Source organism: Oncorhynchus clarkii, chromosome 16 (genome assembly GCF_045791955.1).
Source record: "Oncorhynchus clarkii lewisi isolate Uvic-CL-2024 chromosome 16, UVic_Ocla_1.0, whole genome shotgun sequence".
NCBI lineage: Eukaryota > Metazoa > Chordata > Actinopteri > Salmoniformes > Salmonidae > Oncorhynchus > Oncorhynchus clarkii.
Window position 1 is genome coordinate 7,456,113 of NC_092162.1, and position 16,929 is coordinate 7,473,041.

The window sequence follows — 16,929 nt, forward strand, 5'->3', positions numbered from 1 at the left end:
AGCAGTTAGATACCTCAGCGTGAATTCTACTCAAACACTGCCATCTTGTGGACTCTCACTCCAACCACATACCCCTCTGTCTTCCTGACACATTGTTGGGGCCCTGGGGTGGTAAACATTAATCGTTTATCATGGACTATTCTTTTGGGATTTTCTTATTTGACATGAAAGGTGGTGGTTCTGTGATTGATTGTGTTGTATTTTCATTAGGATCCCCCATTAGCTGATGCCATGAAGCTGACGCTTAAGGAGTTGATCTCTAAAAGGAATGAATATAGGGAGAACTGCACCAGGATTTTAGCAGAAAGCTACTTCTCAGGAACTGGTGAGCAGTTTTGTTTTTGGCCCTGGCCACTTGCACGTATCATTGTAGCATGTTTCTGCTACAATGTGTATTGTAATTGTACTGCAGCCAGACTGTCAGTCCTGCAATTAATCTGTATGGAAATGAATTTGAAGTAGCACTTTTTTTATCATGTACTTTTCAGTTTGCCTCTTTACTCTGTCCTTGTTTGTCCTTTCAGGAACCTACTGTAACGGGACGGTTGACCTATTTGTGTGTTGGCCCCACTCAGCTCCTGGTAACGTGTCAGTGCCCTGTCCTTCTTACCTCCCCTGGGTCACAGAGGGTGAGTCTCCAGGCTTCGTCTCACACACGTTCCATATCCATTATGTCACGTGATGGCACAACATGACATAATACCATTTCTACCAAAGTAGAAAGTTAAACGTATCTTCCAACATGGTTAGCTCGTGAGCACATCCATAACCAATCTATTGGTTCCTCTTCTTTTCCTGACCCAGATGACTCCAGGAGTGTGTACAGGCAGTGTCTGTCCAATGGGAGCTGGCGACTCCAGGAGAATTCTTCGGAGGCCTGGCGGGACCAGAGAGAATGCGATGAGAAACATTTCTTTGAAGCCGAGGTGAGGGAAAGGCTGTGAGGAAACCTTTGGAAAAGGCCTTGTAACCGAATTGTCAAACATAAATCCAGATAAAAAGCAGAATGTTCCATCGAGGTCAAAGGTCACCTCTTTTACTTTTGTTTGTCTGTTGTTTTCCAGGAGAATGAGGTGTTTCGCCAAGGAGCACTGAGGGTTATCTCCATCGTCGGCTACGGTCTGTCCCTCTTCTCCCTCTCTCTGGCCACTCTCCTCATGGGCATTCTCAGGTCAGTGTCAAGGGGTCAGCGTCAAGCGGTCAGCATCAACAGCTTAGACACATGTTGATGATGGTTATATGATGAATTCTACTATGGTTGGGTGATGACATGATTGCAAATGAATGACATTCTCCTTAGTCACGGCATCGATTGAAACCCACCAGTCAGTGTTCAATGTCAGTGTATAATATGTAACGGATATCAGGGGAGGTAGAATAACAAGATCACAGATGTTGTCGATCACTATAAATGACATTAGAACAACTACGTTGGATTGCCTATGTACTGGGCACTTATCTTAATCACATAATAACAAATAATCAACTTCCACGCTAAATAGTCAGTGGAGGTTTTGAGTCAATGCCAACCTCTGTCTCTTCCAGGAAGCTCCACTGTACGAGGAACTACATCCACATGAATCTGTTTGTGTCGTTCATGATGAGAGCCATAGCCGTTTTCATAAAGGAGATCGTTTTACATGTCATGTACACCAAGCTACCCATTGACGACCCAGGGTGGAACTCATACTCCAGCTCAGTGGTATTCATCTCCTGCAGAGAATTTAATTAGAAATTACCTTCAGAATATTTATTTCTTATGACATAAGCTCAAAATGGCCAGAAAAAAATAACTTTCTTCTAAAACTCGTCAGTCTATTCTTGTTCTGAGAAATGAAGGCTATTCCATGCGAGAAATTGCCAAGAAACTAAAGATCTCGTACAACGATGTGTACTACTCCCTTCACAGAACAGTGCAAACTATCTCTAAACAGAATAGAAAGAGGAGTGAGAGGCCCTGGTGCACAACTGAGCAAGAGGACAAGTACATTAGAGTGTCTAGTCTGAGAAACAGACGCCTCACAAGTCCTCAACTGGCTGTTTCATTAAATAGTGAAGGGTGTAGTACACAGCATTGTACGAGTTCTTCAGTTTCTTGGCAATATCTCACATGGAATAGACTTCATTACTCAGAACAAGAATAGACTGACGAGTTTCAGAAGAAAGTCTTTGTTTCTGGCAATTTTGAGCCTGTATTCAAACCCACAAATGCTGATGCTCCAGATACTCAACTAGTCTAAAGAAGGCCAGTTGTATTGCTTATTTAAACAGGACAACAGTTTTCAGCTTTGCTAACATAATTGCAAAAGGGTTTTCTAATGATCAATTAGCCTTTTAAAATGATAAACTTGGATTAGCTAACACAACGTGCCATTGGAACACAGGAGTGATGGTTGCTGATAATGGGCCTCTGTACACCTATGTAGATATTCCATAAAAACATCTGCCTTTTCCAGCTACAATAGTCATTTACAACATTAACAATGTCTACACTGTATTTCTGTAGTGTAATTTACATTTTACAAGGCAGTGTAATGTATATATTTAACAAGGCAGTGTAATGTATATATTTAACAAGGCAGTGTAATGTATATATTTAACAAGGCAGTGTAATGTATATATTTAACAAGGCAGTGTAATGTAATATATTTAACAAGGCAGTGTCATTTCTAATATTGAATAGTCTCTCCTCTTCCTGTAGATAGCGGTGGTATGTAAGGCCTCCCGGATGTCCATGGAGTATTTTGTAGCCTGTAACTACTTCTGGCTCCTTGTTGAAGCCATCTTCCTCCACACTCTCCTCTTCACCGCCGTCCTCACCAAGAGACGGCTACTCAAGAGATACATGCTCATTGGCTGGGGTCAGGTTCTAATGTTTCAAAGACATGTTCATTGGCTAGGTTAAGGATCTAATGAAGATATATTAACAACTACGGCAACTAAATACTCTTTGTTCTTCCTAAAGGTACTCCATTCGTGTTTGTGGTGCCATGGACAGTTACCAAAGTTTTATTTGAAAATGAAGGGTAAGTATTTTGGGAGAATTTCCTCTCATTTCAACACTTCTGATATTTCTGGCTTTTCACATAAAGTAATCAATCAGTAGTGATCTGTGTACTTACCCAATACGTCTATGCTATAAGCTGATACTCTAGGCCTAAATCTGGTTTGAAAATCTTCTGTCCTAAGGTGCTGGGCCAATCAGGATAGATGGATCTGGTGGATAATAAGAGGTCCGATCACTGTATCTGTGTTGGTGAGTAGCAGCCAACCAGGGCCGTGCACGAGTAGCTGTGTCCAAACTTTTGACTGGTACTGTATATATACACACTCATTTGGCTTAATTAGCTTTGAATGTAAGAAAATTAAGTCAACAGGTTTTTTTACTGTATATATACACAAATGAGTGTGTATATATACATTACCAGTCAAAAGTTTGACACAGCTACTCATGCAAGGGTTTTTCTTTATTTTTATTCATTTCTACATTGTAGAATAATAGTGAATATATTAAAACTATGAAATAACACATATGGAATCATGTAGTAACAAAAACAGTATTAAACAAATCAAAATATATTTTATATTTTTGATTCTTCAAAGTAGCCACCCTTTGCCTTGATGACAGCTTTGCACACTCTTGGCATTCTCTTATCCAGCTTCACCTGGAATGCTTTTCCAACAGTCTTGAAGGAGTTCCCACATATGCTGAGCACTTGTTGGCTGCTTTTCCATCACTCTGCAGTCCAACTCATCCCAAACCATCTCAATTGGGTTGAGGTCTGGTGATTGTGGGGACCAGCTCATCTGACAGCCTGGGGGTGTGTTGGGTCATGGTCCTGTTGAAAAACAAATGATAGTCCCACTAACCGCAAACCAGATGGGATGGCATATCGCTGGAGAATGCTGTTGTAGCTATGCTGGTTAAGTGTGCCTTGAATTCTAAATAAATCACTGACAGTGTCACCAGCAAAGCACCCCCACACCATCACACCTCCTCCTCCATGCTTCACGGTGGGAACCACACATGCGGAGATCATCCATTTACCCACTCTGCATTTCACAAAGCCACCGCGGTTGGAACCAAAAATCTCAAATTTCGACTCATCAGACCAAAGGACAGATTTCCACCGGTCTAATGTCCATTGCACATGTTTCTTGCCCCAAGCAAATTTATTCTTATTATTGGTGTCCTTTAGTAGTGGTTTCTTTGCAGCAATTTGACCATGACAATGCATGCAGTCTCCTCTGAACAGTTGATGTTGAGATTTGTCTGCTCCAATCTGAAATGCAGTTAATTGATGATTTCTGAGGCTGGTAACTCTAATGAACTTATCCTCTGCAGCAAAGTTAACTCTGGGTCTTCCTTTCCTGTGTCGGTCCTGATGAGAGACAGTTTCATCATAGCGCTTGATGGTTTTTGAGACTGCACTTGAAGAAACTTTCAAAGTTCTTGAAATTTTCCGCATTGACTGACCTTCATGTCTTAAAGTAATGATGGACTGTCGATTATCTTTGCTTATTTGTGTCACACCCTGATCTGTTTCACCTGTCTTGTGCTTGTCTCCACCACCCACCAGGTGACTCCTATTTTTATCCGGTATCCCCTGGGTATTTATACCTGCGTTTTCAGTTTGTCTGTTGCCAGTTTGTCTTGTTATGTCAAGTCTTACCAGCATCTTGCCCATTTCTCCTGTTCTCAAGTTTTGTTTAGTAGTCTTCCCTGGGTCATATCCTGAGTCGTGATAGTACAAAGTGGTCATGACTGATCCAGCAGATTTGGACCATCTCTGCAACACTTTCTCTTCACAAGGAGCCACCATTGGAAGACATGAAGAGTTACTACATAATCTTGTGGAAGGATTCCACACCTTGGCGGAACACCATGACCATGCCATTAGTGCATTGTTGGAACAATTCCGCAGACTATCTATTAGGCAGGAAGCAACAATGGAAGCCTCCCAGACTCTCAGTAACCCCGTTACTAGCGGTGCTTCTTCCTATCCTACCCCGGCTTCCCGAGAACCCCGCTTCCCCTTCTGAAGCGCTACACTGGGGATGCTGGAATCTGCTGGGTGTTTCTCTCCCAGTGCTCCTTCATTTTTGAGCTGCAGCCCTCTTCGTTTCCGTTGGACGATTCTAAGATAGCATATCTTATAATGCTGATGTCCAAGAGGGCACTCGCTTGGGCTACGGCGATGTGTGAGTAATCGCCGTAGGCTGTAGGATTTTGTGGCAGAAGTAAGGAAGGTGTTTGACTCTCCGTTGTCTGGGAGAGAGGCAGAAGCTACTTCAATTGCGTCAAGACTCCCATAGTGTGGCAGACTACACAGTAGACTTTCACACGTTAGCCGCAGAGAGTGCCTGGAACCCGGGATCCCTGTTCGACATGTTCCATCATGGATTATCGGAAGGAATAAAGGACGAGCTCGCAGCCTGGGAACTGCCCTTGGACCTCGACTCTCTTGACCATAAGGATCTATGGTCAACTATGGGAACGCAGTAGGGAAAGGATTGTCGTGGCTCCAGAGGCACAACCTCCTGATTGACTGGGCTATGGGTTCTATCATGGGTTGGAGCCCGTCTTGCCATGTGCATTGCCTCAAGGTGGCGTGGCCCGCCCCTGGCTGTCTTCCTGCGGACTTGGATAAAGCCTCGCCTCTCTCTGCCATTCCTGCGGGGTATCAAGACCTCCGAGAGGTTTTCAACAAGGCCCGCACCACATCTCTTCCTCCGCATCAACCCTATGACTGTGCCATTGACCTCCTCCCTGGCACTACACCGCCTCGGGGGCGGCTTTAATCTCTGTCGGGTCCGGAGATCAAGACTATGGAAGGGTACATTGAGGACTCTCTGGGGGCAGGGTTCATTCGTCCTTCTTCCTCCCCTGCTGGTGCAGGGTTCTTCTTTGTTGGGAAGGACAAAACCCTGCTTCCGTGTATCGACTACTGGGGCCGGTAAAGAACCGCAACCCGCTACCACTCCTCTCCTCAGCTTCCGAGCCTCTCCAGGGCGACTGAATTCTCGAAGTTGGACCTTCGGAATGCCTACCATCTGATTTGGATAAGGGAAGGAGAGGAATGGAAGACAGCCTTTAACACAGCTAGCGGGCACTACAAGTATCTGGTTATGCCATTCGGACTGACCAACACTCCCGCAGTGTTCCAGGCTCTGATTAATGAGTGCTCCGTGACATGTTGAACTGGTTTGTGTTTGTCTACCTTGACAACATCCTTGTCTTTTCCCGTTCAGTTCAGGAGCATGTTCTCCACATCACACAAGTCCTGCAGTGCCTACTTGAGAACAAGTTGTTTGTCAAGGCGGAGAAGTAAGAATTTCATCGTTCTGCTATCTCCTTTCTGGCATACGTCATTGCTGCCGGAAACATTCAGATGGATCCAGACAAGGTGAGAGCGGTGGTGTAGTGGCCCCAAACCACATCCAGAGTGCAGCTGCAATGTTTCCTAGGATATGCTAATTTCTACCGCTGCTTCATACGGGTCTACAGCACCCTGGCTTCCCACCTCTCTGCACTCACCTCACCCAATGTTCCGTTCACATGATCCCCAGCTGCTGACCGGGCATTTTCAGATCTCAAGCATCGGTTCACTACAGCCCCCATCTTAATCCATCCGGACCCATCCCATCTGTTCATGGTGGAGGTCAACGCCTCGGACGTTGGAGTGTGGCCAGTCCTGTCCCAGCATTCTGCCCAGGACCAAAAGCTGTATCCCTGCGTTTTCCTTAACCATCCCGCGGAGAGGAACTATGACGTTGGAGGAATGGAGTCACTTGCTAAAAAAGGCGGAACATCCATTCCTAGTGTGGACTGACCATAAGAATCTGGAATATCTCTGCACTGCCAAGTGCCTCAATTCAAGGCAGGCTCGTTGGGCTCTGTTCACTCGTTTAAATTTCACAATTTCCTACCGCCCTGGGTCCAAGAATGTGAAGCCTGATGCCCTCTCTCGCTTGCATAGCTCCGCTGCTACTCCGTCTGACCCAGAGACCATCCTCCCTACCTCCTGTTTAGGCTCGAGGGGCCCGGCTAAACGATTGTTCGTCCCGGATTCTGTCTGGTCCCTGGTCCTGGAATGGGCTCATTACTCTAATCTAACCTGCCACCCCGGCTCCCGCCCATACCCTGGCCTTCCTCCGACAAAGTTTTTGGTGGCCCACTATGTTTTCTGACATTCATCGCCGCATGCATGGTGTGTGCTCAGAATAACACTCTGCGGCAAGCTCCGGCCTGGCCTCCTTTAAACACTCCCTGTTCCTCATCGCCCCTGGTCCCATATATCCCTGAACTTTGTCACTGGTCTCTCTCCATCTGATGGCAACACCACCATCCTTACAATGGTGGATAGGTTTTCCAAAGCTGCCCACTTCATCCCCCTTCCCAAGTCACCCTCAGCCAAGGAGACGGCTCAACTCATGGTAAGTCTTCTGAATCCATGGACTTCCAGTTAACATAGTCTCCGATTGTGGTCCTCATATCTCGTGCCGATTCTGGAACGCTTTCTGCAACATCATTGGGTCGTCGGCCAGCCTGTCCACGGGGTTTTGTCCTCAATCTAACGGCCAGTTGGAGCATGCCATTCAGGGCCTGAAGACAACTCTTGGTGCCTCTTCTCGGCCAACCCCACCACCTGGAGCCAGAAACTTGTGTGGGTGGAGTATGCCCTGAATCCCCTTCCCTGCTCGGCCACTGGTCTCTCGCTTTCATCCCGCTTAATTGGCCCTTTCCCCATCTCTAAAGTCCTTAGCCACACTGCTGTTCATCTTCTGTTGCCCTGCACCCTCCATATACATTCCACTTTCCATGTGTCTAGAATTAAACCTCTGTCTCACAGCCTTTATTCTCCTGTTTCCAGGCCCACTCCTATCTCCCGTCTTATCGGCGGCTATCTGGCATACACAGTGAGGCACCTCCTGAGTGTTTGACCTCAGGGCAGGGGATTCCAGTACCTGGTTGACTGGGAGGGTTATTGACCGGGGTGGTCAACCAGGTACAGTTGAAGTCGGAAGTTTACATACACTTACATTGGAGTCATTAAAACTTGTTCAACCACTCCACAAATTTCTTGTTAACAAACTATAGTTTTAGCAAGTCGGTTAGGACATCTACTTTGTGCATGCCACAAGTAATTTTTCGAACAATTGTTTACAGACAGTTGTCTGTTGCCATTTCGTCTTGTTTTCTCAGGTCTTATCAGCGGTTTTCCAATTTCTCCTGTTCTGCAGTATTGTTTTTTTGTCTTCCTGATTTTGACCTTTCTGCCTGTCCTGACCCTGAGCCTGCCTGCCGTTCTGTCCCTGATTGACTCTGCCTACGAACCTCTGCCTGCCCTCAGCCTGCCCTTTACCTGCCTCTTTGTTATAATAAATATTCTGAGAACCGTACTATCTGCTTCCTCTGTCTGCATCTGGGACATATCCTGAATCGTGATCATTTGAGCTGTTCTTGCCATAATATGGTATTTTACCAAATAGGGCTATCCTTCAAACTCATTAAGAAGGAAAGAAATTCCACAAACGAACTTTTAACAAGGCACAACTGCTATTTGAAATGCATTCCGGGTCACTACCTCATGAAGCTGGTTGAGAGAAGCTGTCATCCAAGGCAAAGGGTGGCTACTTTGAAGAATCTGAAATATAAAATATATTTAGATTTGTTTAACACTTTTTAGCTTTCTACAGGATTCCATACGTGTTATTTCATAGTTTTGATGTCCACTATTATTCTACAATGTAGAAAACAAATAAAGTACAAATAAAGAAAAACCCTTAATTAAATGAGTAGGTGTGTGAAAATGTTTGCCTTTCAATCTGTCTGTCCCAGCTTTGATGCACCTGTACTGACCTTGCCTTCTGGATGGTAGCGTGGTGAACATGTAGTGGCTCGGGTGGTTATTGTCCTTGATGATCTTTTTTGCTTTCCTGTGACATTGGGTGTTGTAGGTGTCCTGGAGGGCAGGTAATTTGCCCCCAGTGATGCGTTGTGCAGATTGCACCATCCTCTGGAGAGCCCTGCGCTTGTGGGCGGTGCAATTGTCGTACCAGACGGTGATACAGCCCAACAGGATGCTCTCAATTGTGCACCTGTACAAGTTAGTGAGGGTTTTCGGTGACAAGCCACATTTTTTCAGCCTACTGAGATTGAAGAGGGGCTGTTGCGCCTTCTTCACCACACTGTCTGTGTGGGTGTACCATTTCAGTTTGTCAGTGATATGTACACAGAGGAACTTCAAACTTTCCACCTTCTCCACTACTGTCTGGTCAATGTGGATAGGGGGGGTGCTCCCTTTGCTTTTTCCTGAAGTCCACGATCATCTCTTTTGTTTTGCTGACATTGAATGAGAGGTTATTTTCCTGACACCACACTCTGCGGGACCTTACCCCCTCCTTGTAGGCTGTCTCGTCGTTGTTGGTAATCAAGCCTACCACTGTAGTGTTGTCTGCAAACTTGACAATCGAGGTGGAGGCGTGCATGGCCACGCAGTCTTGGGTGAACAGGGAGTACAGGAGAGGGCTGAGAACACACCCTTGTGGGGCCCCAGTGTTGAGGATCAGCGGAGTGGAGATATTGTTTCCTACCTTCACCACCTGGGGGCGGCCCGTCAGGAAGTCCAGGACCCAGATGCACAGTACGGGGTCGAGACCCAGGGTCTAAAACTTAATGATAAGTTTGGAGGGTACTATGGTGTTGAATGCTGAGCTGTCGTCAATGAACAGCATTCTTACATAGTATTCCTCTTGTCCAGATGGGATAGGGCAGTGTGATGGCCATTGCATCGTCTGTGGACCTATTGGGGCGGTAAGCAAATTGGAGTGGGTCTAGGGTGACAGGTAGGGTGGAGGTGATATGATCCTTGACTAGTCTATCAAAGCACTTCATGATGATAGAAGTGAGTGCTACATGGCGATAATCATTTAGTTCAGTTACATTAGCTTTCTTGGGAACAGGAACAATGGTGGCCATCTTGATGCATTTGGGGACAGCAGACTGGGATAGGGATTGATTGGATATGTCCATAAACACACCAGCTAGTCTGTGTGTGTTCTGAGGACTGGGAAGCCATCTGGGCCGGGAACATTGCGAGGGTTAACAAGTTGAAATGTTTTACTCATATTGGCCACGGAGAAGGAGAGCCCAGAGTCTTTGGTAGAGGCCGTGTCAGTGGCGCTGTATTGTCCTCAAAGCGCGCAAAGAAGTTGCTTAATTTGTCTGGGAGCAAGATGTCGATCTCCGCAACGGGGCTGGTTTTCCTTTTGTAATCCGTGATTGACTGTAGACCCTGCCACATGCGTCTCTTGTTTGAGCCGTTGAATTGCGACTCCACTTTGTCTCTATACTGACGCTTTGTTTGTTTGATTGCCTTACGGAGGGAATAACTACACTATTTGTATTCGGCCATGTTTCCAGTCGCCTTGCCATGATTAAATGCAGTGGTACCATGATTAAATGCGGTGGTATGTGCTTTCAGTTTTGCGCGAATGCTGTCATCAATCCACGGTTTCTGGTTAGGGAAGGTTTTAATAGACAGACTGACCAGGTGAATCCAGGTGAAAGCAATGATCCCTTATTAATGTCACTTGTTAAATCCACTTCAATCAGTGTAGATGAAGGGGAGGAGACAGGTTAAAGAAGGACTTTTAAGCCTTGAGCCAATTGACATATGGATTTTGTATGTGTGTCATTCAGATTGTCAATGGGCAAGACAAAATACTGAAGTGCCTTTGAATGGGGTATAGTAGTAGGTGCCAGGTGTACAGCTGTCAAGAACTGCAACACTGCTGGGTTTTTCAAGAATGGTCCACCACCCAAAGGAAATCCAGCCATCTTGACACAACTGTGGGAAGCATTGGAGTCAACATGAGCCAGCATCCACGTGGAACGCATTCAACACCTTGTATAGTCCATGTCCCAACAAATTGACGCTGTTCTATGAGCAACTCCATATCTGGAAGGTGTTCCTAATGTTTGGTATACTCAGTGTATTGATTATTTTTCATTATTATTATTAATATATATATATTTTAGCATAGGCCTTTATTTTCTGCAAAACCCCATTGCAAGCAAGCTTATAGCCTTCTGCTCAAAGAGAGAGCAAATAGGGGCGGGCTATCAGCTGATAACGTATGTAGATTATGTGAATCGGATTGTTTCAACAGGATAGCTAACTAACTAGTCTTCACCTGTGATTGGAGTTTATCCTGCTGCTGACATCTGCGTCTTAGGCCTACTAACAAATTGAAGCCTTCCATGTTCCTGACCGTGAGATGACCAACGCAACTCAAACGGGATCCGCTTCAACACTACCGTTTTGCGCCGGTAGCTTCTCCAGGACGAGTGCAGTGCTCGTCTATGGGCAGGGGAGGGGGACTGATACCTAACAATGTAACACAATGATAAATCATCCATCAAACCATATAGACTGACACACTGGGGGCATCAGTTCTCCTCAGCGTTCCAGTGATTTCTCACTGATTTCACACTGATTTTGGGATGTCTGTAAGATCAGTAGTTAGTAGAGACAAAGTGTAGATCAGTAGTCAGTAGAGACCAAGTGACATAGACTTCAGCCAGAGTAGTGGTCGTCATATGTGGTCATCAGCATATCTATAGGGCAGAATGGTTAGGGTGCACTGATGACAATAACATGGGGTTTCTGTTCTTTAAAGACACCGTTTTGACACACCAGACTAAAAATCTGGACAATCTTACTGTTTTACAGAAACAGTTTTTAATTGATTTGTGTTGCAGGTCATTTTCTACATATTCATCAAAATACTAATGCTGCTGCTCTCAAAGTTAAAAGCAGACCAAGTGAGATTCACAGACTACAGATACAGGTACTGTTTCTCAAAAGGGTGACTGATCTGTTACAGGAGTAAAAACCCCAGTACTGTCTGAATGCCGTAACGCCTTTCCTTTCCTCTAAGCTTGGCCAGGGCTACACTAGTCCTGATCCCTTTACTGGGAATCCACGAGGTGGTTTTCACTCTCCTGATTGACGAGTGTGTGGAGGGAAACACCCGCTATGCCAGGAACGTCATCAACCTCACCCTCAGCTCCTTCCAGGTGAGAACTGAGAACAATGGTCGCATGTCACAACAAGAACATAACAATGTTTTCTTATGTTTCCATTGATTTATGTTCCTGTTGAGGATAGAAAAGAAAGCACCCAGATCCCATTGAGAACAACATTTAGTGGGAGAAATTAGTCCTGATAAAAAAATGCATTGGAAAATGAGCCTGTAGAGTAATGCCAATCACTGTCATACCTCTCTCTCAGGGATTCTTGGTTTCTCTGCTGTACTGCTTCGCCAATGGAGAGGTAGCTATCCACAAACTATCAGTTAAATGTACTGTAGTCTTAAGTGTTAGGCTAACAAATCATAATGGGAAATAATAAATCAATTAAACACCAACATAAATCTATTTTCTCCAGTTCCAGGCGGAGCTGAAGAAGCACTGGCAGCTCTTCCGGTTTACGAACCACTTCCAGGTCACGCCCTGTATTGACTACCGGGATGCGCCCCTCAAACACCTGTGGAAGTGCTCCAGAGGCCGACGCTCCCATCAAAATAAATCATATGAGGAGGAGGAGGGTGGGCCTGCCACACACTCACACCTGCTGCAGGTGGCCTGGCAGGGGGACAGAGGAGTGGGAGAAGGAGGGGCGGTGGCAGGGTGGAGAGGAAGGGGGAGAGAAATGGGAGGATTGGAGTTCCACACCAGGAAGAGTTTGTCAGGTAGTGACGGAGAGATGACGCTGGGAGAGACCATGGAGGAGATACTGGAGGAGAGCGAGTTCTGACCTCCTTTTCTCTCCAGACTGCTATGAACTGTTACGGGGCCTCGTTTCCTTATCAAATCAAAAAAATCTAATCAAATCAAATGTATTTATATAGCCCTTCGTACATCAGCTGATAACTCAAAGTGCTGTACATAAACCCAGCCTAAAACCCCAAACAGCAAGCAATGCAGGTGTTGAAGCACCTTGGCTAGGAAAAACTCCCTAGAAAGGCCAAAACCTAGGAAGAAACCTAGAGAGGAACCAGGCTATGAGGGGTGGCCAGTCCTCTTCTGGCTGTGCCGGGTGGAGATTATAACAGAACATGGCCAAGATGTTCAAATGTTCGTAAATGACCAGCATGGTCAAATAATAGGTCTGGGACAGGTAGCACGTCCGGTGAACAGGTCAGGATTCCATAGCCGCAGGCAGACCAGTTGAAACTGGAGCAGCAGCACGGCCAGGTGGACTGGAGACAGCAAGGAGTCATCATGCCAGGAAGTCCTGAGGCATGGTCCTAGGGACGGCATGAGCCAGTGACTCAGCCCCTGTAATATGGTTAGAGGCAGAGAATCCCCGTGGAAAGAGGGGAACCGGCCAGGCAGAGACAGCAAGGGCAGTTCGTTGCTCCAGAGCCTTTCCGTTCACCTTCACACTCCTGGGCCAGACTACACTCAATCATATGACCCACTGAAGAGATGAGGCTTCAGTAAAGACTTCAAGGTTGAGACCGAGTTTGCGTCTCTCACATGGGTAGGCAGACCATTCCATAAAAATTGAGCTCTATAGGAGAAAGCCCTGCTTCCAGCTGTTTGCTTAGAAATTCTAGGGACAATTAGTAGGCCTGCGTCTTGTGACTGTAGCGTATGTGTAGATATGTACGCCAGGACCAAATCAGAGAGATAGGTAGGAGCATGCCCATGTAATGCTTTGTAGGTTAGCAGTAAAACCTTGAAATCAGCCCTTGCCTTAACACGAAGCCAGTGTAGGGAGGCTAGCACTGGAGTAATATGATCAATTTTTTTGGTTCTAGACAGGATTCTAGCAGCCGTATTTAGCACTAACTGAAGTTTATTTAGTGCTTTATCTGGGTAGCCGGAAAGTAGATCATTGCAGTAGTCTAACCTAGAAGTAACAAAAGCTTGGATTAATTTTTCTGCATCATTTTTGGACAGAAAATGTCTGGTTTTTGCAATGTTACGTAGATGGAAAAAAGCTGTCCTTGAAACAGTCTTGATATGTTCGTCAAAAGAGAGATCAGGGTACAGAGTAACGCCGAGGTCCTTCACAGTTTTATATGAGACGACTGTACAACCATTAAGATTAATTGTCAGATTCAACAGAAGATCTATTTGTTTCTTGGGACCTAGAACAAGCATCTTTGTTTTGTCCGAATTTAAAAGTAGAAAGTTTGCAGCCATCCACTTCCTTATGTCTGAAACACATGCTTCTAGCGAGGGCAATTTTGGTGCTTCACCATGTTTCATTGAAATGTACAGCTGTGTGTCATCCGCATAGCAGTGAAAGTTAATATTATGTTTTCGAATGACATCCCCAAGAGGTAAAATATATAGTGAAAACAATAGTGGTCCTAAAACGGAATCTTGAGGAACACCGACATTTACAGTTGATTTGTCAGACGACAAGCCATTCACAGAGAAAAAATGATATCTTTCCTACAGATAAGATCGAAACCAGGCCAGAACTTGTCCGTGTAGACCAATTTTGGTTTCCAATCTCTCCAAAAGAATGTGGTGATCGATGGTATCAAAAGCAGCACTAAGGTCTACAAGCACGAGGACAGATGCAGAGCCTTGGTCTGATGCCATTAAAAGGTCATTTACCACCTTCACAAGTGCAGTCTCAGTGCTATGATGGGGTCTAAAACCAGACTGAAGCATTTCGTATACATTGTTTGTCTTCAGGAAGGCAGTGAGTTGCTGCGCAACAGCCTTTTCAAAAAAAATTGAGAGGAATGGAAGATTCGATATAGGCCGATAGTTTTTTATATTTTCTGGGTTAAGGTTTGTCTTTTTCAAGAGAGGCTTTATTTCTGCCACTTTTAGTGAGTTTTGTACACATCCGGTGGATAGAGAGCCGTTTATCATGTTCAACATAGGAGGGCCAAGCACAGGAAGCAGATCTTTCAGTAGTTTAGTTGGAATAGGGTCCAGTTTGCAGCTTGAAGGTTTAGAGGCCATGATTATTTTCATCATTGTGTCAAGAGATATAGTACTAAAACACTTGAGTGTATTTCTTGATCCTAGGTCCTGGCAGAGTTGTGCAGACTCAGGACAACTGAGCTTTTAAGGAATACGCAGATTTAATGAGGAGTCCGTAATATGCTTTCTAATAATCATGATATTTTCCTCAAAGAAGTTCATGAATGTATTACTGCTGAAGTGAAAGCCATCCTCACTTGGGGAATGCTGCTTTTTAGTTAGCTTTGTGACAGTATCAAAAATAAATATCGGATTGTTCTTATTTTCCTCAATTAAGTTGGAAAAATAGGATGATCAGGCAGCAGTGAGGGCTCTTCGGTACTGCACAGTACTGTCTTTCCAAGCTAGTCGGGAGACTTCCAGTTTGGTGTGGCGCCATTTCCGTTCCAATTTTCTGGAAGCTTGCTTCAGAGCTCGGGTATTTTCTGTATACCAGGGAGCTAGTTTCTTATGAGAAATGTTTTTAGTTTTTAGGGGTGCAACTGCATCTAGGGTATTGCGCAAGTTTAAATTGAGCTCCTCAGTTAGGTGGTTAACTGATTTTTGTCCTCTGACGTCCTTGGGTAGGCAGAGGGAGTCTGGAAGGGCATCAAGGAATCTTTGTGTTGTCTGTGAATTTATAGCACGACTTTTGATGCTCCTTGGTTGGGGTCTGAGCAGATTATTTGTTGCAATTGCAAACGTAATAAAATGGAGTAGAGACCAGAGAAGACTCGGCCTCTGACTCCGACCTGCTGCTTAATGGGGAAAACCGGTTGAAAGTTTCTGTCGGCTGAATGAGTGACACCGGTTGAGCGTTCCTACAGCATTTCCTTCCAGAAACCGTGAGAAAGTTGTCCGGCTGCGGGGACTATCTTTTGGAAGGGACAGAAAACAGTTTTCAACCAGCGATTGAGTTGTGAGACTCTGCTGTAGAGCTCATCACTCCCCCTAACTGGGAGGGGGCCAGAGACAATTACTCGATGCCGATACATCTTTCTAGCTGATTTACACGCTGAAGCTATGTTGCACTTGGTGACCTCTGACTGTTTCATCCTAACGTCGTTGGTGCCGACATGGATAACAATATCTCTATACTCTCTACACTCGCCAGTTTTAGCTTTAGCCAGCACCATCTTCAGATTAGCCTTAACGTCGGTAGATGGAGTCATTCCATCTGATACAAGTCCTTTGACAGACCACGTTCACATCTTGAGTATAACAATGATGTTGTATCTTTGTACAGATTCTTTGTGTGGTACCTTGTGTATCATTGTGTATGTGAGCGATGTTCAAGGATGTTAATGCTAAATCATAAAACACACACAGTACCAGTCAAAAGTACCAGTCAAAAGTGTTTCTTTATTTTTACTATTTTCTACACTGTATAATAAAAAGTGAAGACGTCAAACCTATGAAATAACACATATGAAATCATGTAGTAACCCCAAAAAGTTTTAAACAAATCAAATATATTTTAGATTTTAGATTCTTCAAAGTCGCCACCCTTTACCTTGATGACAACTTTGCACACTCTTGGATTTCTCTCAACCAGCTTCACCTGGATGCTTTTCCAACAGTCTTGAAGGAGTTCCCACATATGTGACCGACCACCTTGATTCGGTCTTATGTAGCAACATTTTGCATATGATAAAAGCAGAGACACAGAGCTAGACAATGGTATATCATACACTGCAGTTGAGGAACAATGGGAAAGTAATTCTGCTTTGAAAGTTGACAAACTTATAACCTCACTTTTGAGAAAACTACTGGAGAGCTCTTCTTTGTCTAACCTCATTCAACATCATTCACACCCTCTTAAGCTTTAGCCCCCAACCAAACTCTGACCATTTAACTCATCCTAGCAAAGCTGGTTAGGATGTTTTCATGTTACCCAGAGCATTGGTGACTGTAACTATGCTGCTGGT

At 44.9% G+C, this 16,929-nt stretch overlaps 1 protein-coding gene across 1 annotated transcript in view; it reads left to right on the forward strand.

Annotated features, from left to right (window-relative positions):
* LOC139367426 (glucagon-like peptide 2 receptor) overlaps nt 1–12,890 on the forward strand; it is a 45,030-nt gene extending 32,140 nt beyond the window's left edge. The window contains exons 2-13 of the mRNA XM_071105633.1: nt 211–325; nt 525–629; nt 805–926; nt 1,065–1,171; nt 1,546–1,702; nt 2,702–2,861; nt 2,966–3,026; nt 3,190–3,256; nt 11,768–11,856; nt 11,947–12,085; nt 12,300–12,341; nt 12,456–12,890. Coding sequence (XP_070961734.1) covers nt 211–325; nt 525–629; nt 805–926; nt 1,065–1,171; nt 1,546–1,702; nt 2,702–2,861; nt 2,966–3,026; nt 3,190–3,256; nt 11,768–11,856; nt 11,947–12,085; nt 12,300–12,341; nt 12,456–12,824 — 1,533 coding nt within the window. The 3' untranslated portion in view covers nt 12,825–12,890. The remainder of the gene's footprint in view (nt 1–210; nt 326–524; nt 630–804; nt 927–1,064; nt 1,172–1,545; nt 1,703–2,701; nt 2,862–2,965; nt 3,027–3,189; nt 3,257–11,767; nt 11,857–11,946; nt 12,086–12,299; nt 12,342–12,455) is intronic.
* Nucleotides 12,891–16,929: the final 4,039 nt, after the last annotated feature.